This window comes from Muntiacus reevesi, chromosome 3 (assembly GCF_963930625.1).
Source record: "Muntiacus reevesi chromosome 3, mMunRee1.1, whole genome shotgun sequence".
NCBI lineage: Eukaryota > Metazoa > Chordata > Mammalia > Artiodactyla > Cervidae > Muntiacus > Muntiacus reevesi.
Genome location: NC_089251.1, coordinates 72,314,390 through 72,338,244, shown reverse-complemented (window position 1 = coordinate 72,338,244; position 23,855 = coordinate 72,314,390). Strand labels below are relative to the sequence as shown.

At 36.0% G+C, this 23,855-nt stretch overlaps 1 protein-coding gene across 2 annotated transcripts in view; it reads left to right on the top strand.

The window, feature by feature from the left end:
* Window positions 1-14,878, top strand: part of FOXN2 (forkhead box N2) — a 57,033-nt gene extending 42,155 nt beyond the window's left edge. For both annotated transcript variants that reach the window (XM_065929311.1, XM_065929312.1), the window contains exons 4-6: window positions 1,822-1,886; window positions 8,761-8,829; window positions 10,290-14,878. In XM_065929311.1, the coding sequence (XP_065785383.1) occupies window positions 1,822-1,886; window positions 8,761-8,829; window positions 10,290-10,813 (658 nt within the window). In that variant the 3' untranslated portion in view covers window positions 10,814-14,878. The remainder of the gene's footprint in view (window positions 1-1,821; window positions 1,887-8,760; window positions 8,830-10,289) is intronic.
* Window positions 14,879-23,855: the final 8,977 nt, after the last annotated feature.

Here is a 23,855-nt window from a genome sequence, read left to right as displayed (position 1 = left end):
AAAAATTTGAAACATACACAAAAGTAGAAGCGTGAACTCCCATTTGCAGCAGTTAGCAACATTTCATGTAGTGTTTAAGGAATTAAAGTATTATTATATAACTTTTAGAGGAGTATTTGTAGCTGATACAGTTTAAAAAATTAGCCTAAAGTTGAAATTTCAGCAATATATATACATACATACTTATTGAGATTTTAAGCTTATTTACCATATTAGTAGATTAGAAGGATGATTGTAACAAGAACTAGTTTATCCTTATGAAATGAAACTCCAAAAAGATGTTATCAGAGTTTATATTCTCATTGTTTGGGAGTTGATACTTTCCTTAGTGTTGGTGCTTATGAGATGTCCTAGTTTAAAAGATCAATAGTTGGGAAACTAATGGTAAGTTCTGCTGATACTGCTTTTATGTTTTATTTAGCAGTGCTTTTTTTTATTAAAAATTAAATGGGAGAATTAGCACACTTTTTTGGTATACCATCAGAAATACACTCTCCTGTGCTTTTGATATGATACATTTTCATGTTTTCATTTTTTATATGTTTAAATGTTAAGTAAAGATGATTTTGTGGTTTAAAAATAGGTAGATAGACAGCAGCATAGAGGTTGTAATCTTTGACTTTAAAATATTTTTAGAAACATTTTCTCTTTATTATTGTTTGACAAAATGACAGTTCCATCTGACATGCCTTTGTGTAGCCCTTTCATGCCATAATTGGTTAAGTCTGAGGAAGAGAATGAACTATAGTGTATATGAAACTGTGACTAAGAAATAGACTTTTAATTTAGTTAGCCAGATTTTTTTTTTTAATACTATCACAAATTCCAAAGAAGAGGAAAGTTTGTTCCAAAAATATTTAAAAATTTTTGAAATTTAAAAAAAGAAACTGCTTGTCTCTTTTTCATAAATATAGAAATTTTAATTTGTAATTGATATTTTTAATTAAATTAGGAACTTATTTTTTTTTTGTCATCACCATACAGTCTTCTTTAAACTTTGTTTTGATAAACACTTTCATTTCTGTAGTAACACCTATATTAATATTTTATCAAACTTAGGCATCCAGTGTAGAATCAAACAGTAACTATTATGTATTGTCTGTTGTTCTGGGCATTTTAAATTTAATGTTCTTATTTAATTATCACAACAACCCTATGTGGGAGTTTTAATTATTCCTGTTTTACAGATGAAGAAACTAAGGGGTTAATTATTTTGCCTAAGAACGCCCAAATAGTTGTGATTTAAACTTGGATAAAATTTTTGAAATTTAAAAAAAGAAACTGTTTGTCTCTTTTTCATAAATATAGAAATTTTAATTTGTAATTTATATTTTTAATTAAATTAGGAATTTATTTTTTTTTTGTCATCACCATACAGTCTTCTTTAAACCTTGTTTTGATAAACACTTTCATTTCTGTAGTAACACCTATATTAATATTTTATCAAACTTAGGCATCCAGTGTAGAATCAAACAGTAGCTATTATGTATTGTCGGTTGTTCTGGGCATTTTAAATTTAATGTTCTTATTTAATTATCACAACAACCCTATGTGGGAGTTTTAATTATTCCTGTTTTACAGATGAAGAAACTAAGGGGTTAATTATTTTGCCTAAGAACGCCCAAATAGTTGTGATTTAAACTTGGATCTTATGCTCTTTCTGCTTTGGCAGACTCTTGCTAAACTGAATAGTATTAGCAAAGAAAACAAGGTAAAAACTGTTTTTTATTGTACAAACTAGTTGTATTTGTAACTAAGTTTTATAAAATGTGAAATAAAGATTTTTTTTTTAATAAGTGTGCTTATCTTATCTCTTTTTAGTGGTTCTTTATCACCTCACTACTTGAGCTCTATACTCAAGCAGAACCAGGTGCGAACTCTCAAAGGTATGTGAAAGATCAGTATTTTAAATCACAAGAACTCAGGTTAAAATCAGAATTTTTATTTAATTGCTTTTTAATTGTAGAAGTATTGCATGTTCATTATAGAAGGTTTGGAAAATAAAAAAACATTTATAAAAAAGAAACTAAAACTTACCCTTTATTTACTGTTAACTTTTTAATTGGGCTATACTGGATGTACAATGTTGTATGTTTCAGGTATACAACATAGTTATTCACAGTTTTTAAGGTTATACCCCATTTATAATTATAAAATATCGACTGTATTCCATGTGTTGTAGAGTGTATTCTTGAAGCTTAGTTATTTTTTACAGAGTAGTTTATACCTCTTAAGCCCCTACCCTATCTATCTTGCCCCTCTGCTGTTAACATTTTTAATATAACTGCTTTGGTCCTTTTTATGCCTTATACAAGAATAGAGATATGTTTGTGTGCATGCCCATACATGCACATACCACCCCCCTCAACCTCCCAAACACACTTTTTCTCCAAGTACTTGGATTATACTGTGTATACTGTTTTATATCCCTGTTTTTACTTCCTTTTATTGTGTACTTTTCCTTGAAAATAGGGAAATATTTCTTAGTAATGCGATAAGTACCGAATTATCTTTTCAAGTCTGTCGGACTAGAATAGTTGACAGACTATGGCCCATGGGTGAAATCCGGCCTGCCACTCATTTTGTTATGGCCTTTGAGTTAGGGATGGTTTTACATAATTCTTTTATAGATAAGTGTAAAGAACTATAATTTGAAAGCAATAAGCTTTCAAAAGCTAACTTTTGAACTTGGTTGACTTTTAAAAAGTAGATCAAAATTTTGAATTAGTTGTTTTTTCCTCTACTCATAGTTAATATTATAGGTTAGTGATATACTAACATAAGTTTTCCTCACATTGCTGCTTTGGAGCTTGCAGATGTTAACTCTGATCTATAAAAATAAAAATTATCAGATGAAAAGCCTTTCTGTGTATCAGAGACATTTTGATTCTTTAAAACTACACTAAGCCAAACCTAGGAAACATATGATGGTCTGTAAAATAAGGGAGGCAAAGAGTATGAAAAGCTTAAGAGAACTCTGCAAAGAAGTTAATGGAATTAGGAGTCTGCTTCAGATAATGTTGTGACTGAACATATATCAAGTACCCATTTTCCTGTCACCTACTTGAGTAAATGTGCTCTCTTTATGTTTAGGTATTGCTGAAACTTCCTTTTTCTTTTATTACTTCAGTAAATTCTGACCCTTAGTCTTTTAAGCTTTAGCTCAAATGCACATTTTGAGAACATTTTCTCTCGTGAATTCTGGGGTTTATTTAGAATTTCTTCTTGTTCTTGTTCTATTCCATCTGAATTCTCCTTCTTCCTTTGGGGATCAGCTTCCACAAGGAGAGCATAGGTACTTCTTCATCTAATGAGTTATATGTATTATCCATCATCTCTCATAAGTTTTAGGAGAAAAATGAAATACTGTACCACACAAAAACTTGAAGAAATTTTATATTTAAATCAGGTTGATTTACCACATCTGCATAGATTCTGGCGAAATTTACTTTTTCTTAACTCTTGATATTATTTCTAGGGAAGAGTTTGAAAAATACAGCAGTAAATTGATTAAACATTCAAGTACTTGTTGAATTCATCCATTGTGCTAATCACTGAACTCTGGGTGCCTTGGGATATGCAGAAAGAGACCCAGGCCCTAGTCTTAGAAAATATACTGTTTAATTAAAGAATTAATTCTTGTTGAATTCATTCGAATTATACAGAATATACTGGGAGAAAAGGAAGTGGGTGGCAAATTAAGCTTAGAGGTAGGTTGGGAAAGGCCTCTTGGAGAAGAAAGTGTAATGCCTGAGCTCTGGGCCTCAAAAGTTGGAGGGATACTTAACTTTGGTTAGAGATTTGGTCTGGGACAGTTGCTAGAAACTGTGGGTTGGTAAACATGGCTGAAACCTAAGAGCATAGAAGAGTAAGTAGCCTTGGTCCTGTAGCTATAGATGTGATCATTTAGCATGGGCAAGGCAAATGAAAAAGTTTAAGCAGGCATTAGCCATATCAAGGAGAGCTTCTTTAGCATAATGAGTTGGAACTTCTTCCTGTAACTGTAACATTAGTTTACATTGAGTTCCTGACTGTGGTGTTTTGCTTGCATTATTTCATTTAATCCTTACGACAACTCTTTGAGGTTTTGTTACCCCCTTTTACAAATAAGGAAATTGAACTTTGGAGAGATTAAGTAATTTTCTTAAGGTTACACAACTAGTAAATGGTATAGAAGGAACTCTGATTTCAGAGCCTGCACTCCTACCAGATATGAGGAGTTAGGGGAACTACTGAAAGTCTTTAAGAATAAGGTGACATTGTCAGTTTTGTGTTTTGTAAATATCACTGAAATTTCAATGTTGGCTCCAACTTTGTTGTTGTTATTCAGTGGCTCAGTCATATCCGACCCTTTGCGACCCCATGGACTGCTGCATGCCAGACTTCCCTGTCCTTCACCATCTCTCAGAGTTTGCCTAAGTTCTTGTTCATTGAGTCAGTGATGCCATCCAACCATCTCATCCTCTGGCATCCATTTCTCTTCCTGCCTTCAGTATTTCCGAGCATCAGAGTCTTTTCCAATGAGTCAGTTCTTCACATCAGGTGGCCAAAGTGTTGGAGCTTCAGCTTCAGCATCAGTCCTTCCAATGAAAATTCAGGACAGATTTCCTTTAGGATTGACTGGTTTGATCTCCTTGCTGTCCAAGGGATTCTCACGAGTCTTCTCCAACATCACAGTTTGAAAGCATCAGTTCTTCAGCACTCAGCCTTCTTTATGGTCCAGCTCTCACATCAGTACATGACTACTAGAAAAACCATAGCTTTGACTATATGGACCTTTGTCGACAAAGTAGTGTCTCTGCTTTTTAATACGCTGCCTAGATCTGTCGTAGCTTAAGTCTCCTCTGCTTTGCTCATCTGGCCACTAGCATGTTACAGTAGTGTATAACAGGCAGCAGGAGGCAGAGAAATCCTGTACTGAGATAGCAGAACAAAACCTTTTTGGTCAATATTTTGATTTGGTGTGGGTTTGTAGTAAATTCATGTGTTGAAAAATACTTATTGAGTGCACTTGTGTGCTAGTCACTGTTCTAGGCACTAAGGATGCATCAGTGAACAAGGAAGACAAAAATGGAACCATATTCTAATTAGTAAATTTTAGTATTTATACTTAAGCACTAAAGTATATGTAGCATATTACAAGCAAATATAAAATTCAGATGGTTAATGATGAAGGTAGGAACTAAATGCAAATCTAACTTCAAATTTAAGTTTACAAATTAGCATAATTTGTATCTTAATTAAAATGAAAGTAAACTGGTAGTCCAAACAGCTTTACGTACTAGTAATTTATTGAAATCGCTCTCCTACTTTTAAGAATCTTGAGAAACAGCTTCCTTGTTTGGATGCTCTGTTAATGTGTGTACTGGTTTTGATAAAGGCAGTAAATCCTGCTATAGTTAATACTTGGCTTATAATCATTTAAATTCTGCCACTGTGGTTCTCATATCATTCCTTAAGCAAATGGACTGAGAATCAGGTAATAGAAACTTGTTTGTCTTATTATAACTCTTACTTTTGCATAGTTAAACTGATGTCTTTAGTTCTCTCTCAATTATTCTTAATAATTTCTTAGCATCAAGGCTAAGAAAGTATAAACTAAGAAGCATAAGTTAACAGTTTTGACAGAGATTTATTGAACCAGTTATTAAGTCAGTAGCATATTTTGAACACTAGTCAGATCTATGAAGGATAAAAAGGGAACTATATAATACTGCTTAATATGACTTTTAACAAGTCATTGTTGTTATTATTAACTCACTGTTTAGATGGCTCTCGTGGCTCCAATGACAAATGACTTTAAGCTGGAAGTGAATTATTGGATTAACCTAAATAGTGTCAGAGAAAATATATATAAAAGACTTTATAAAAAAATGAAATTTTCATTCTTCATAAACAATATGTTAGATAATATAGCTAGTAGTATGCTTATTAAGAACACAGAGCCATCTTTAAAATTGCAAAAAGTATTGAGTTGACCAAAAAGTTTTTTCGGATTTTTCAGTAAGATATTATGGAAAAACCTGAACAAACCAACCCTATACTTACTAATGGAAAAAACATTATAAAGTGTTTTCAGCCGTGACAATAAGTAAGTCTTAAGTTTAATTTTAATACCAAAACTGATTTGGTACTATAAATAAGAATTGTAAAATCTACACAGTTTTGTTGCTTTTGTTCCAAGAAGTTCAAGAATGTACTTTGGACAAATCATTGATAATTAGGTGGTGGTGGTATTGAAGTATGGTTAATATACAGTGTTGGATAGGAGACTTCCCTGGTGGTTCAGTGGTTTGGACTCCACACTTCCAATACCATATTGGATAATCAGGTGTTCTTGATTACCAGATGGGATCATTTCTCTGGTGCTTATTTTAACAGTGAAGTTTAACTTTTTTTGAGTTAATTGACAAGATGTTGTGGGAAGCATACTTAGCGAATGTTCTGAATCAAACAAAGTCAGATGTAGATAAAATCCGTTTGCAAAAAAGTAATTTCATGTTGGACTATTCAAATTAAATTGGATGTAACAAATTCCTACAAGAATTTGTATTTAAAGAACAGTTTTCCTGTCATTTCTACTGTTACAGAAAGTGAAAGTGTTAGTTGCTTAATCGTATCTGACACTTTGAGACCCCATGGACTATCCCCCTCCAGGCTCCTCTGTCTGTGGAATTCTCCAGGCAAGAATATGGAGTGGGTTGCCTTTCCCTTCTCCAAGGGATCTTTCCAACCCAGGGATCGAAACCTGATCTCCTGCATTGTGGGCAAGATTCTTAAGCTTCTGAGCCACCAGAGAAGCCCCTACACTAACTATAAAGATATACTAATTTTTAAAGTTAAGAATCTTTTATAGGTGCTTCATTTACAAGATTAATAAATTTCCTGATATTGTTTACTTGTTATAACGCATTTCAGTATTAGATTTTTTCCCTCACCACTATTCCCCCTTTTTTTAAAAAAACAAAGCAGATTTTTTTTTCTTAAAAGAAAATAAAATTATTTCATGGAACGGAAGTCTGTCTGTTAGTATAGTGCCACCCAGGTTGCGCCCGCACGAAGGACACCTGGCTGAGACAGTGAGTGGGCTGACTTCAGAAGGACTGGACCACACTCAGTCCTCAAGCTGTGTGCCCTGGTTTAGAGAGGCATTCACCTGGAGGCCAGTTGCTTTTTTTCCAATTCACACAGAGATACAATATGGGCTAGAGCTGTACTAGCTTTTTTTTCTTTAAAGACATGTTAGAATACTGAACTCTATTATAGTCAAGTCTCATTCTAAAAGATGGGAATTGGAGAGGTCTTCGTTTTATTAGAGTCTATGGCTGTGGCATGTGGGAATCATTGATTGTTCTTTTTAACTTGATTTTTTTTTTTCCCTGCCTGAAATGCTTTTCCTTTGAATATCTTCATGGTTTCCTTTCTTTCACCTTTCTGAGGTTTTTGCTCAAATATTATCTCTCCTTGAGGCCTTCCCTAACCTCTGTATTTAAAGTTGCAACTACCTTTCCCCACATTCTCTGTCTTCCTTCCCTCCAATTTTCTTCTCCCTAGTGTTTATCTCTCAGAAGTTGTGTTTTTTTGTGTTCTGAGAGTCAGGGATTTTCCTGTTTTGTTTTCAGCCTGGAGTGTGAGATAGGACGCTGAATTTATCGAATGAGTACAGAATAGAGAATTTCCATTATACTCTATAATTTCCTGCAAAATTTCCTACTCTAATTATAGATCCTTGGTAAGTGTTGAGGGATGATGAGATTACAAATTGAAGGCCTGGATTCTGGAGGTAGACTGCACAGGTTTAAATCCCATCTCTCTCATTCCTAGAGATCCCTCTTTGTCCATTTTCTCATCTTTAAGATGGAAATACTAATAGTACCACATCATAAACTTATGAGAGTGAGATGACTTAATAATACTTAGAACATGCCATGGGCTTAGTAATTTGGTGATAATCAGCTTAATCTAAAGAAAGGAGATGTGGCAGAGATACAATATATTCTTCACTCATTTATCAGGGAACTACTGTTTTTTCCAGGTATTATGGAATATAGAGAATAAGACATGATTCTTTCCTTAAGGGAGCTGACAGTCTAATTGGAAAGACATTCATATAGAAACTCTGATTCATGAGATCATACTTTATTCAAGGGAGAAGAATATGTGCTCTCTCATAGCAACAATCTTCTGATTTACTTAAACCTATTTTTTAAGGTCATAACATTTCCTGCCTTTACAGAGTTTGTGGTCAAGATGAGGAGGAAACAAGTCACTATCCACATGGCTTTATTATCTAAGATCATTTTATAATTAGATATTATAAATAAAATGTAAGATTTGGGGATAATAAAAATTTTCCAATTTTGAGGCAGAAATGGAATGTTTTTGAGTCTTGTTTTAAGCCTATCCTTTATAATCTAAAATTTGTAAACATTTTCTAACTTTTCCTTCACATTTTAGATTGTACCATTTTGTTTTTATTTGATTACGATTATAAAGGCTAACAGATTGCCAAGATGTAGAGGAACTTCTAGTGCAAAAGTAGATATGAGAGCATAATGACCTCTGGAATAAAACCTGCTGATTTTACCAGCCTATTAAAATCCATTTTTCTTATGGAATATCCATAATTGTAGTACTTATAGGCTTAAGTAGAAAATACACCAAAACCTTAATGTTGGTTACCTTTGGGTACATGCATATACTATAATAGCCTCTTTTTTTATAAAGAACATTAATATTATCACTCTTTTCCTTTTTTAGAATCTGATATTGATGCTGCCACTGCAATGATGCTTTTAAATACTTCTATAGAACAAGGAATTTTGGAATGTAAGCAATCATACTTTTCTTTTTTGTGAGCACCTTTCAAATGTCATTTAGGATGCAAAATATTTCAGTGTTACAGGCAAAATTACTTCTTTCTAGGTAGGTTGTGTTTTCATCTGAATAACTTAGTTTCTGTTTTATTTTCTTTTAATTTATGTGAGCGGTTGTGAAACTGAGGTTAATGCTATGATAATTCTTGTTACATTGACCAAGAAATGAAGAAATAAAGAGCATGTTTAGAAATTAAAGATTTAAAAGTGAAAATGGAGATGTCCCTAGTGATCCAGTAGGCAAGACTCCATGCTCCCAATGCAGGGGACCCAGGTTCAGTCCCTGGTTAGGGAACTAGATCCCATATGCTGAAACAAAAGATTTCATGTGCCACAATGAAAGGTTGAAGATCCCACGTTCTGCAACTAAGCCCTGGTGCAGCCAAATAAATAAATAAAAATAAATATTTTTAAGAAATGAATAAAAGTAAAAATGAAAGCTATGAAAAAGAAAACATGGAAAGTATGCTTATAACCTTGAAATGAGAAAAGCTATCTTTGACATACAAAGTGCAAAATCCATAAAAGCTGTGTAAATTTAATTAAACATCAAACTCTTATTTAGAGTTCTGACAACAGCAGATACCTGTAAGAAAAGTAACACAAGCATAATACTGGGATGACGTATTTCTTCGCTGTATGTAGCAGACAAAGGAATCATGTTGAGTATACATATGTGCACAACATAAAAAGATTCTGTGAGTAAGAAATGAGAAAACAGTTCAACAAAATATATGAATAGCTAGGCCTCGGAGGAGGAAATATACAGATGGACAGCGCACATTTGAAAAGATACAGCATCACTAGAAATCAAGGAGATGCAAATTGAAATAATATTGAGATAATATCTTTTTGTCATGAGATTATGAAAAATTAAAAGGATTGATAATATTAGGGGTGAAGTATAGGAACTGGGTGTTGTCATGTAATGTAGGATATAAATTGATACAACTATTTTGGAAGGCAGTTTGGAAATACCAACTAAAATTTTAAATGTATATATTTTTTACTTAGTAATTCTGTTTCTTTTCATCTCTCCTAGAAAAATTCCATATGTGTAAGAAAAGGCATGTAGAGGATTTTCATTGCAGTATTACTTGTGATAGTGAAAAACTGGCAACAACCTAAATATCAACAAGTAAATTGTTAACTAACCAGTGACACATTAATATTGAGGCATTTTCTGCAAGCAGCTCAAAATGTATTTTCCATGGGAAGGTCAAGACATAGCATTAAGTGGTTTAAAAATATTTTAGATTGATTCCTACAGGATGATGGTCTGCATAAAATTTAAAGACCCATGAAACATTACCAGTCTGAAGCACTTATTCAGGAGTGATATGATAGTTTTAAATGGCCTGTTTCTGCAGTCAAATGCATTTGATTTACTGATGGAAGCTTTGTTTTCCACAGGTGAGAAGCCTCTGCCTCTTAAAACAACAATGCAAAAAAAGAGGAGTTATAGCAATGCATTTAATCATTCCAGTGCTATGCGATTGCATGAGAGTGATTCTTTAGCCACCAGCACTGATCCAAAAGAAGACCACAACTACAGTGCAAGTAGCTTGGCAGCACAGCGCTGTGCGTCCAGGTCTAGTGTGTCTTCTCTGTCCTCTGTGGATGAGGTGTATGAATTTATCCCAAAGAGTAGCCACGTAGGAAGTGATGGCAGTGAAGGATTTCGCAGTGAAGAGGACACAGACGTTGATTATGAAGATGATCCACTTGGAGACAGTGGCTATGCATCGCAGGCTTGTGCAGATACCACTGAAAAGGGGCAGCCAGACAAAAAGATGCGAAAACAGGCATGTCAAGAAATTGATGAGGAGCTCAAAGAGGCAGCTGGATCTCTGCTCCACCTTGCTGGTATTCGTACATGTCTAGGTTCCCTAATAAGTACTGCCAAGACACAGAATCAAAAGCAGCGGAAAAAATAGAATTTACTTACTAGTGTGAAATTGTTTTTAAATGTGGCAATACTCTTCTACTTAATTCTTTACAAGGGATATCAAAGCCATAATGGACTACTTTTGTTTTAGGGTGGGGGAGGGGTGCTAATTACTTGTTTATTTCAAAATATTTTTGTTTTTTGAATTTTTATTAAATAATTGCTGTTAGGATCATGCCCAATCATCAATATGATGTGAAATCCTAAAAGCATAATTTTTGTGATAAGTGTCTCCAAGATTGGAAATTTTATGTTTAAAAAAAAAAGTCCCAAGCCTCTGTCTTAAATTTGTAGGGAAGTCTTTTGTTCTGTTACTATGTCCAAGTATAAGAACTGGCAACTCTTAACTTTTTTTTCATTTTCTTTTCCTATCTGTCATTAACTGTAGTTGCTGATCCAGCTAGAAATTTTGCTGCTTTCTTTCTCCCATACTCTGCTCTTGACACATGTAATCCAGTAGGATAAGATTTGAATATTTTATTTTGTCTTAATTTTTGTTTTTAATTATTTTTCGTTGACACATGAACAAAGTTGAATGTAAGTTGGAAAAGATCCTAAATGTCCAGAAAGTTCCTTTTGCATACATCAGCAAAGAGATAGCAAAAAGTTCTAAGATTTAGAAAAGGCAATTTTGTGATGTAATTTCATCTAAGAACTTCAATTCCTGTTAGGATATTATTTTTTCAAATTTTTTAACTTTCCAGATATTCCATAGTGTTGATTGGAGCCATTTATTCTTTCCCAAAACTCTTTGCAGCCGTTATTTTGATTTTGCCACTAGCTGTCTTTGTTGAGGAGAAAGTATCCAATGAAGGGATATAGCCATAGAGTCCCATTTAGGCACTTTTGCAAAAAGAGGATCTTTCATTGGCTTGTTAAATGTACTGCATTCTGAAAATTACACAAATGGAGTGTAATCTAATATGAACATTTGAATATGTGCTATTTATGTCGTCATAAATAAAGGTAGATCATTTAGGAAAAGAATTCTATTCAAGCTTTGTATGGATTAAAGTTGTATGTGCACCCAGTTAAGTTAAAGGATTTAACAAAACTGTAGAGATGAAATGCCTTACATCCTTTTAAGGAGGCAGTATAATAATTACGTGCCATTAAACCCATCCTAAAAGATTTTGTTACCCTTCCAAATGTGTATTGACCAAGGCCTTTTTCAGTATTTGAACAAATCGTATATGATACACATTTTTTCATATCATTTGTATAGCTTGACTGTATCATTCAAAATGGACAAAGGATACTAATAAAGCTAAACTTATTCATAATGTATTTTTTTACAATGGCAAAAGCAGCTTGCTAAAAGTTCAGTCTTATCTCATGCTACATCCTGTTTCATAGACAATGACTTTGTTTTTATCTTCTGATAATTTCATATATACATATACATACATACACACATAAGCTTGTGATTTTGGTTTGTTACTTTCAGGTGTCTCTATGGCGATAAAGCATTTTTTTTTTAAAGACATATTTTTCTTTTAACTTGTAGTTTGAGCAAAACTGTCAAATGAGAAGCATAATAAAAATGTCTTTTTCAGTTGGCAAGACATTAAGCCAGGGATAACAATTTTGTCTGTCCTGTTTCCGTGTTAACTGTAGTTGAACCCGGATTAGTCACATTAATAGAATTGCTGCTGTTGAAAATAATAATCTTTCAATTTGTTGATAATAAGTGTGCAGGATGAGGTATTGAATTTTTTGTTCTTCATATATATCACATCTGCTGCAGAAAATTGCTAACCGAAGTTAACATCTTTTACTCTGCACAGTGAATATAACACCAAAAGTTGTTAAATTGTTTTTACCACAGTATAAATAGTACACAGGGCTTCCCTGGTGGCTCAGTGGTAAGAATCTGCCTTCAGTGCAGGAGGCCCAGGTTCACTCCTGGGGAAGATCCTCTGGAGAAGGGAATGACTACCCACTCCATTATTTTTGTCTGGATAGTTCTATGGACAGAAGAGCCTGGAGGGCTACCGCCCATGGGGTTGCAGAGTCGAATACAGCTGAGAGACTGGCACACAGACACACACAAACACAAATAGTACACAGATTATAAAAGTCGTTTTAGTAACAAAATATTTTTAAGCTGTTTTTTGTGGTCCTCTGGATAGACCTTATTAGCAGTGTTTTAATGATCTGGTTCCACTTTATTTCGTTAACTGAAATTCTGTACTACAAATGTTTTCTCTCTGGTTCTTGTCCATTAGATCATTAGTCTTTGTAAGTAAAGGAAAATGATCTAAGATAATAAGGAAGGGAGAATGTCATTCCTGGTTCAAATAAAGATCTTTAAAGTTATTTTTGTCTTAATATAAATAGCAATAACTTTTAAACTTGATTTTCCTTCCCTCTAAATGTGCTCTTACCACAAATTTAAAAGTTAAAAGTTATGTTCATTACTAGCAAAGTCAATAAACTTTCACACTAAATGCTAACAGGAAGAAGTTATAGGATGCTTTATTGAATTCTTACATAGAATTCATTGTATCACTTTCCATGTTCTGATTTACCAAGGCAGTTATTTTTAAGGGGAAGAACCTTTTTAATTACCATCCCCCTTTATTACTTCCATAGACATAATCCCATTCCTCAGGTGTATTGAGACAAAAACATGCTAATAACCACCCAATTAAGGGAAGTCACTTCTAGTCCTATGGGCTGGAAATTGTATTTCTAAGAATATATTACTAGCAAATCTTACTGTAATAAAAAAACAACTTGGAAATCCTGAAAAGGTTCAGTCTTTTAAAATTGTGACTTAAGCTAATATATAATTTGCCTCGCATCAATATAAATTGTTACAATCAATCTCAGTTTATGATAGATTCCTAGTAGAAGTTTTAACAATTAATCTTCATCTTTCACATCCCAAATAGAATCAGTGTTTCATGAATATATGTTTTTGAAATTTATTTGTGCAATATATAACTCAATTAGTTCATGTTTTATTTTACTTTTCAAATTCAGAGAAAGAAAACATTACATGGAAAATGAATTGATGGATCACCTCCTTTTTTTCACCTTTGAGCCTTTCCTATCCTCTTTATAACCACCATGGCTTCTCTTAACTTTGATTCCTTTGTATATAGTAAAGTTTAGAATATACATATTTTTTTCTTTTCCTACTCTCTGAGGCATTGTGTAAAGGGTCATACTAGGTGGTCAGTTAAATATATGTTAGCATGAATTCAAAGCTAGAGAAAGTGTTGAGGGTGTGTGTGTGTGTGCGTGTGCGTGCGTGCGTGTGTGCGTGCATGTGCGTGTGTGTGTGTATCTTGGTAGACCAGGAGGCCTTTCTCAGCAACTTAAGCAATGGTTGTGAATACTTCACAAAGCTGTAAAGACTATCGTCTTAAATACTACAGTAGCTTAACAACCTTTTGTGAAGACCATAGCATTTAATTAAGAAACTTTGAGGCTTTCTGGTTTACATATATATATATTATAGTTTTTTTTTGTTTGAAATGTTATACAAGCTTTGATTTAAACAGTTTGCTTCAATACATTAAGATGTAGTCAAAATATTTATTTTCTGAAAAACAAAGTATTTTAATGTTATACCTGCCATTTTTCCTTAAAGCACATTTTTTTTTGCATCTGACTGCCAGTGCCATTGTCAAAATTGTTGTACATTTCTTATTAAGTGCTTAATTTTAAAGTATTATGTTGCCATTAAATAGTGTATAAAAATGTGTAATTGCCAATTCATTGTAACTATTATTTATTTTTAAGTGAAAATTAAGAATGGTTTCTGGTTTAAGAAATTTGAGTTATTAAATTGTGTCCTTATCCATTTTTCTAATGTAGCATAAAAATTACCCTGAGTTTGAGTTATAACTGCCAGTAAGTAGATGACCAGTCCAAGTGAACCACTTCTTAGTTGCCAGTCTTTGCTCATATTGAAAACAACTTAACAAATGTTTAGTTTTTGTATCTAATCTCTGATTATTAAATTGTTTATAAAGTTTATTTTTACCAAAGAGATGCAATTCACTATGATAAAGTATTACAGAATAAATGTTGTTTTATAACATTTTTGTGCTTTCTCTGTCTTTTGGGGATTGGTAATATAGATGTAGGTGGTTGCATACTCCTACACACATACACTTTCCCCTCCAGTGTTATGAAGCTGGAGTCATAGAGATGAAGGATGAAAGTTTTAATTTCAGAATGTTTTGAAAGGCTACTTTTTGAAAGTATTGTTTTTCCAAAGAACCAGATCTTAGTTTTAGATATTTTCTATTGTTTTTAGTCTCTGTTTCATTTAATTGTGTTATGATCTTTATTTGTTTTTTTCTACTGACTTTGGATTTTGTTTGTTCTTCTCTTTCTTTTTCTTTTGTTTACCTGTTCATCTATTGATGCACATTTCAGTTGTTTCTACCTTTTGTGTCTTGTGCATAACGCTGCTGTGGACATTGGTGTACAAGTATCTGTTTAAATCCCTACTTTCAGTTCTTTTGGGTAGACACCTAGAAGTGAAATTACCAGATGATAGGGATAATTCTGTGTTCAGTTTTGGCTTTTTTGTGTGTGTTTGTGGAACCACGATACAGTTTTCTAAAGCAACTGCACCCTTTTACATTCCCACAGCAATGTGCAGATGTTCCAATTTCTCCATATCCTTTCCAACACTTGTCCTTTTCTTCCTTTCTCCCTCTCTCCCTTTATAATAGTCATCCTAAGTCATCCTAATGGGGGTGAAGTAGGGTGTGTCACACTTTCGCATGTCTTGCAAGCAGAGGCATTGCAATATTTTCTTGCAGACTATATTTTCAAAAATATATGTATGGTAAATAACTGTGGAAAATAAAGTGTCTTCCTTCAGAATGGAGGACAGATTTGTTTGCAGTCCAGCATAATAAAGATAATGGCTCCCTCTGGGGCAAAGGTCAGACACATTTGCTTGCAGCCTTTATAAAATACTGGGGTTTCCTAAGCAGCATTCAACTGGGCTGCTCTGCACACCCCATGGGAAAACTAAGACCCAAACCCTGAGTATGAAGCTCATGTTGCTTGCTGTGAGTAATAAATTCCTTTGTCTCTGACCCAGAGACATGTTTTCTGCCAGTATCCATGAAACTGGAGCAAGCAAGCTTGTTAGCATGAAAGTATTGTAAAAGCTCACATCCCTCACAGTTTTTTTTCTAACTAATCAATTGTTCTTTGTTTGTTTTTCCATTTATTTGTTTTTGGTTGTGCTAGGTCATCATTGCTGTGCGTGGGCTTTTTCTAGTTGCAGCGAGTGGGGTCTACTCCGGTTGCAGTGCACGGACTTCTTATCATGGTGGTTCTCTTTTTGTGGGACCACAGGCTGTGGATCCTGCAGGCTCAGTAGTTGCAGCTCACAGACTCACTAGCCGGGGCACACGAGCTTAGCTGCCCTGCAGTATTTGGAATCTTCCAGACCAGGGATGGAACCCATGTATCCTTAACCACTGGATCACCATGGAAGCCCCATCCTTCACAGTTCTTGACATTCTTGTGTCTGATAAAGGCATCTGTGAAAAATCTACCGCTAACATCATATTGAGTAGTGAGAGGCTAACCACGTCCCCTCTAATTACGCATAAGCCAACCCATGTCCCCTCTCATTACTACTATATTTTACTGGGCCTCTTTGCCAATTTGGTAAGGTGAAAAAATAAGGGGAAGGAAGAAGGTGGGATAAAGGGCATAGTGTTTCGAAAGGAAGAAATGATGCCAGCTTTGTACAGACTACAAGATTGTATATGTAAAAATTCCTAAGGAATCTGGAAAAGGCTACTGGAACTAATAATTGAGCAAGCCCTCAGGATACTAGGTCCAATGATCGATAAAAATCAATTGTATTTCAATATAGTAGCAACAAACTTTTGGAAAATGAAGCTTTAAAAAGTACTATTTACATTAGTATGCAAGAAATGGAGCAATTGTAATGAAATATGCAAGACCTATGAACAAAGCTAGTGGAGGTGATAGAATTCCAGTTGAGCTATTTCAAATCCTAAAAGATGATGCTGTGAAAGTGCTGCACTCAATACGCCAGCAAATTTGGAAAACTCAGCAGTGGCCACAGGACTGGAAAAGGTCAGTTTTCATTCCAGTCACTAAGAAAGGCAATGCCAAAGAATGCTCAAACTACCGCACAATTGCGCTCATCTCACACTCTAGTAAAGTAATGCTCAAAATTCTCCAAGCCAGGCTTCAGCAATACGTGAATTGTGAACTTCCAGATGTTCAAGCTGGATTTAGAAAAGGCAGAGGAACCAGAGATCAAATTTGCCAACATCTGCTGGATCATCGAAAAAGCAAGAGAATTCCAGAAAAACATCTATTTCTGCTTTATTGATTACGCCAAAGCCTTTGACCGTGTGGATCACAATAAACTCTGGAAAGTTCTGAAAGAGATGGGCATACCAGACCACCTACCTGCATCCTGAGAAACCTGTATGCAGGTCAGGAAGCAAGAGTTAGAACTGGACATGGAACACAGACTGGTTCCAAATAGAAAAAGGAGTATGTCAAGAAGGTATATTGTCACCCTGCTTATTTAACTTATATGCAGAGTACATCATAAGAAACGCTGGGCTGGAAGAAGCACAAGCTGGAATCAAGATTGCCGGGAGAAATATCAATAACCTCAGATATGCAGATGACACCACCCTTATGGCAGAAAGTGAAGAGGAACTAAAAAGCCTCTTGATGAAAGAGGAGAGTAAAAAAGTTGGCTTAAAGAAAAACTGAGATCATGGCATCTGATCCCATCACTTCATGGGAAATAGATGGGGAGACAGTGGAAACAGTGTCAGACTTTATTTTTGGGGGCTCCAAAATCACTGCAGATGGTGATTGCAGCCATGAAATTAAAAGACGCTTACTCCTTGGAAGGAAAGTGATGACCAATCTAGATAGCATATTAAAAAGCAGAGACATTACTTTGCCAACAAAGGTCCGTCTGGTCAAGGCGGATGTAGTCATGTATGGATGTGAGAGTTGGACTATAAAGAAAACTGAGTGCCGAAAAATTGATGCTTTTGAACTGTGGTGTCAGAGAAGACTCTTGAGAGTCCCTTGGACTGCAAGGAGATCCAACCAGTCCATCCTAAAGGAGATCAGTCCTGGATGTTCATTGGAAGGACTGATGCTGAAGCTGAAACTCCAGTACTTTGGCCACCTTATGCGAAGTGTTGACTCTTTGGAAAAGACCCTGATGCTGAGAGGGATTGGGGGCAGGAGGAGAAGGGGACGACAGAGGGCGAGATGGCTGGATGGCATCACCGACTCGATGGACATGGGTTTGAGTAGGCTCTGGGAGTTGGTGATGGACAGAGAGGTCTGGCGTGCTGCAATTCATGGGTTGCAAAGTCAGACACGACTGAGTGGCTGAACTGAACTGAACTGAAAGATTTGAACAGACTGTTAACCAAAGATATATATGAACAGCCAATAAGACCATGGAAACATGCTGAACATCATTAGCTGTAAGAGAAATGCATACTAAAACCCCAATGAGATACTACTACACATCCAATAGAAATTATAAGAATTGACACCACCAAATGTATTTAAAAATACAAAGCCAGTATAAACTTCATGGTTGCTGGCAGGAATATAAAACAGCACAAACACTTTGAAAAACAGTTTGGCAGTTTCTTATAAAGTTCAACATATATAGCCCAATGTACTAGTCGGCTCGGGCTGCTTGCTATAATAAAATGCCACTGACTGGATGGCTTAGAAACAAAATTTTATTTCCTTACGATTCTGAAGGCAGGAAGTCCAAGGGCAAGGTGCGGTTCCTCCTGAGGCCTCTCTCCTGGGCTTGCAGGCCTTCTCACCGTACCCCACATGGCCTTTCCTTCGTGCACTTTAATCCCTGGTTCTCCCTTTTTGTCCAAATTTCATCTTCTCACAAGGACACCAGTCAGATTGGGTTAGGACCCATCTTCAATGGTCTGGTTTTAGGTTAATTCCCTTTGTAAAGTCCCTATCTCCAAATACAGTCACATTCTGAGGTACTAGGGGTTAGTGCTTCAAGATAAGAATTTGGGAGGGGAGCACAGTTTAGCCTGTAACACTCAGAAGTTTTGTTCTTAGGTGGCCACCCAAGAGAAATAAAAGATTTTTTCCTAAATGTTCATGTCAGTAAGCTTTCATAGCAGTCATATTCAAAATAGCTCCAAAAATGGGAAAAAATGCAAATGTCCATCAATAGGTAAATATTAATACATTATGAGTTCCTGCAATAGACCACTACCCAGAAACAAAAAGAAACAAACTGCTGGTATTAGTAACAGTGTAGATGAAAATTATGTCAAAAGAATACACACTATGTGATTCCATTTACATGGAACTTTAGAAAAAACTAATTGGGCTTCTTTGGTGGCTGGTTGGTAAAGAATCCGCCTGCCAATGCAGGAGACATGACTTCAGTCTCTGGTCCAGGAAGATCCCCTGGAGAAAGAAATGGCAACCCTTTCCAGTATTCTTTCCTGCAGAACTCCATGGACAGAGAAGCCTGGCGGGCTACAGTCTATGGAGTGGCAAAGAGTGGCAAACTTTGCAACTGAACAACAGCAATGGAATCTATAGTGACAGAAAGTACATCCATATACCTCCAGCTGGCAGGCAGGCAGGGTGGGTGGAGTGAGAGCTCAGAAACATACAGTGTCTAGAGAAAAGCTCCTTGACATTCTAATTTATTTTTTGCAAACCAAAATTAAGTTGTCCTATTTGAACTGCAGAGTAAGGGAGTTAATAAAAATTTGTTTGTAAGGAGCAAATGAGTAGTTAAATTCAACAGCTTCAGAGCTGAGAGTTGAATAAAAATTCTTCAGTTTTTATTCAGACAGGTGGTTCCCCTACAGAATATGAGCTAGATTGAAGAGAAAGAAATATTCTCTGGGGAGGATTGGGTGGGTATGGAAAATCACTTGCTGGGAGTTTAATGGCTTTTTAATTAAGAGCTACCTGAATCTGACTTAGTAATCTATGAAGGGTATTACCTGAAATGTTATAACTACTTACTGAGTATTTTCTACTTGACAGACTTGGCGACTACTAAATCAAACATTTAGATAGCTTATTTTATTTAATTCTTACATCACGTCTTTGAGGTTAATGTTGTTGCTGTGTTTAGTCGCTAAGTCGTGTCCAGCTCTTCTGTGACCCAGTAAAGTATAGCCCGCCAGGCTCTGTCCAGTGGGATTCTCCAGGCAAGAATACTGGAGTGGGTTTCCATTTCCTCCTCCAGGGGATCTTCCCAACCCAGGGATTGAACCTGTATTTCCTACATCTTCTGCATTGGCAGGCAGATTCTTTACAACAGAGCCATCTGGGAAGCCTAAAAAAAAGCAAAGTCTAGTTCCTAAACTTGTGCTTTAACTACCAGATTTTACTGCCTCTAGTTTACAGAACTAATCACGCACAAGAAGAATGCTTGGCCTTTTCTTCATTTATTCAACAAATCTTTGCCTAGGCCCTCATGGTTTGGCAGTGAGCAAAACAGATAAAAATCTCTCTGCCCTCATGGAGCTTACATTCTAGTGCGGGGAGACTAGCAAAACAAAAACTTGAAATAAAATACTGAAAGTGATAAGTGCTATGAAGAAAAACAGGTAAGGAAGGGGCAAGGTGACAGTTGCTATATGATCAGGCCCCTCAAGACGGCTATTCTCTCTTGTACATCCCGCTGCTTGACTAATGCCTGCTTCACCTGCACCAGTCACATGACTGACCTTCCTACATACTTGCCCCCGGCCCTGCTAGTGATTGTTCTAACTATCAGATCAGATTATCTCCACTAGGATAGCTTATCAAAGGGGCAAGAGGGGCATGCCCCTCGGCTAGTTTCCCTGGTAACCAATGCGTCAACATGATGTCAGTTCCCCTGTCACTGGTTAACCTCACCCTTCCACCGGGAGCAAAGAATGCCAGCATGTCTAGCTAGTCACCTACTGCACACAGTGGGAAGTCGCTCCAGGACCTTGTCTCAGGCAGGTAACCTCCCCATCTATTAGACCAGTGGTATCTGTTGCTGACTCAGAGCTCTTCAGTCTTGAAGCTAGGCAAGTCCAGGACTTGCAGGCCTGCAGGATACAGCCCAGCAGTTGGCCTTTTAGGTGGGGAGGACCTCTCACCTAAGTGGCTCTAAGCAACATTAGAATGATGTGCAGGAGTGCACACACGTCTCCAGAGGAAAGGAACGGTGAAGGCTAAATCAGAGGCTGCGGCTCTTTGATGTTCTTACAGCATTAGCAAGAAGAAGAGCTATTTGCCTGGAGCATCCCTTACAAAGGAAAGACTGGTAGGAGGTGAGGCCTGCAAAGTAGTTAGGTCCCAGGGGCCAGGTCTTAACAGAGTTCTGTGGCTACCATGGTAAGAACTTAGAATCCAAGATCTAGAAGCAATGGAATCAAATTGCATTTTCTAAGGATGGCTACCACACCTTGAAATTTGGAGAGTGTCCATAGCAAATTTTTAATACAACACAAATTAACAAATAATTAATCAAATACCTCTGACAAACAGGACATCTCTACACTATCACCTGTTACAGTTACCCTTCCAGCTAAAATAACTCCAAAACCAAGAAATGTACATAACATTATTGTTCAGTTGCTCCCAACTGTTTGTGACCCCATGGGCTGCAGCATGCCAGTTTTCCCTATCTGCCACCATCTCCCGGAGTTTGCTCAAATTATGTCCATTGAGTCAGTGATGCCATCCAACCATCTCATTCTCTGTCATCCCCTTCTCCTCCTGCCTTCAATTTTGCCCAGCATCAGGGTCTTTTCCAGTGAGTTGGCTCTTTGTATCAGGTGGCCAAATTATAGGAGCTTCAGCTTCAGCATCAGTCCTTCCAATGAATATTCAGGGGGTATAAAATCTATGCAGTTAAGAAGAAGTGGTATTTCTCTAAACTGCTACATATATTACAGTATCTTATTAATAAGTTTCATGGATAAAAATCTTACTTCTTCTCATTAGTATAAAGGTCAGGCTACATTACTGCAAAGTCTATTAAAATATATATTTACTAGTTTTAAGTGTAATTTGTTCTAAACCATCCACATTTTTTATGGCATTAAGGGAATAGAGAAGAATAATCTTACAATCAACCTGTCTGAGGGGTTTCATTAAGTAATGCAAGTATTTCCATAAGATGGGGCTTACAGTATTAAATCTCTTAATAAAATAAAAATAAATATAAAACTCAGTCTTGATCAAATTATAGCACTATCAGTTCTGCAACACCTAACTCACTGTTGTTTCCAAGCAAAGAACTAAGACATTAACTAACAGTCTAAGAACCCAGACATTTGGTATCTTTCTGGAGCAAGAAGCATGTTGCAGCAGACACTGCTCCTCAGGTCTATTAAGATTTCATTTAAAAGAACTCCCACCCACTTTCTACTTGCATTTACACACCAGTCTGAATTCTTAAAGAAAATTATATTACAAATGTAATTGGTTTTTCCTGAATTTATATTGTTTGATGATAATTCTGAGATGAAGTGTTTCCTTGTAACTTGATTCTGTGTAAATACTCTCTCTCCCTTCTTTTAAATAAATTCTCCCCAGGAATGTATGGTCAGCTTTAATTCACTCTAAGAAAAAATGTTGATTATTCAAATAAGAAATTGCAATCTTCAAATACTTGCAGACAGCTCTTGGGAGAGGCAGTGGTGTATTTACACATTTTAGCTGACACGCTACAGATTCTTTATCAGCGCAGGTAAAAGCAGGACCATATATAATTTATTAGTACTCTCTCTCTAATTGCTTTCCAGGAGAATTACAGAAAGGAATTCTCATTCTCTGTTTCCCCAGGAGGGTGTTGCCTTTGTTACAGCTTAACTCTAAGCTTTATATGGGATTGCAGCTTTTGAAATAGAGCATTAATTGGAAGTAATTGTCCAATTATAACAGCTGTGACTATGCTATATACCAAATATTTACCAAGAAAAGAACACATTTAACAGATGAATTAATATAGCAGCCTGGCATAATGAATCTGCAACCGACACTCCAGTCATATAGCTAATGTCTTCAATGGCTGAAATATTCAAGAGTATACATGTAGCGCAAGTCAGTGCAAAAAACAAAGACTTATCAAGCTTGATTTTCAAAGCAGTGCAAGTGTGTGATGTAAATTTTAAAAAGTGATCAAAGAATTTATGTTTGTTTATTATCAAAAATGCCTGAGAGTTTTCCAACTGCTTGATTTTAAAAGTAGGTGTGCTTTCAAGTTTAATCGACTTTCAAAAAACTTTTTTGGTGTCTGGTGTATGTGCGCTGAAGGAGTATTACAGGGCTGTCCTTGAAACTGATGCTTTGAAACTTCTTCAGGTACTTTTCAGATAAGCACCCAGAAGAATCTGCCTTGTGTGAAATTCCACACTGCAACCAGTGGTGTGATAATGAGCTCCGGGGCACTCATTTTCTGCCTGTAATCTGTTCAGCTTGTCAAGTGCTGACCAAGTGCATGGGGGAGAAAAGACTTCGGGGGGACAGTGTTGATTAAATGGATGGGAAGATAATCCATACACTATCAAGGAATATCTTTATGGGGAAAAATTCACTACTAACACCTGCAAAATTGGCTCAGCAAGAAAAGAGGAAAATGTTTCATCCAATTTGTTGGCTCTATATTAAAGAAACAAAACAAAGGAACCAAAACCCTTGGCCACCAACTCTTGAGTCATCTCATTGGTGCTGTCTTGACAAAGAGATGCCGTTCCTCTCTGGGCTATGATGTCAGCTTTGTCCAATCATAACCTTCCTTATGAGAGTGGGGGATAATTCTCTGGAGACAAGGTGAGTGACAGCAGCAAGCAACGCAGCAGTCACTAGGCAACAAGATCAGCCTTCAGTGGAAGAGAATTTTCAAACACTTAACCCTCACGCTGTCAGGGCTTCTTGTTGCTGATATGGCAATGATCTCTGGACAAAAGGCCTAATAAGAATATGACAGCTTTTTTTTTAAAGCTGTGTTTCTAAGGGCAATGAAAGGAAACTTTCTATTT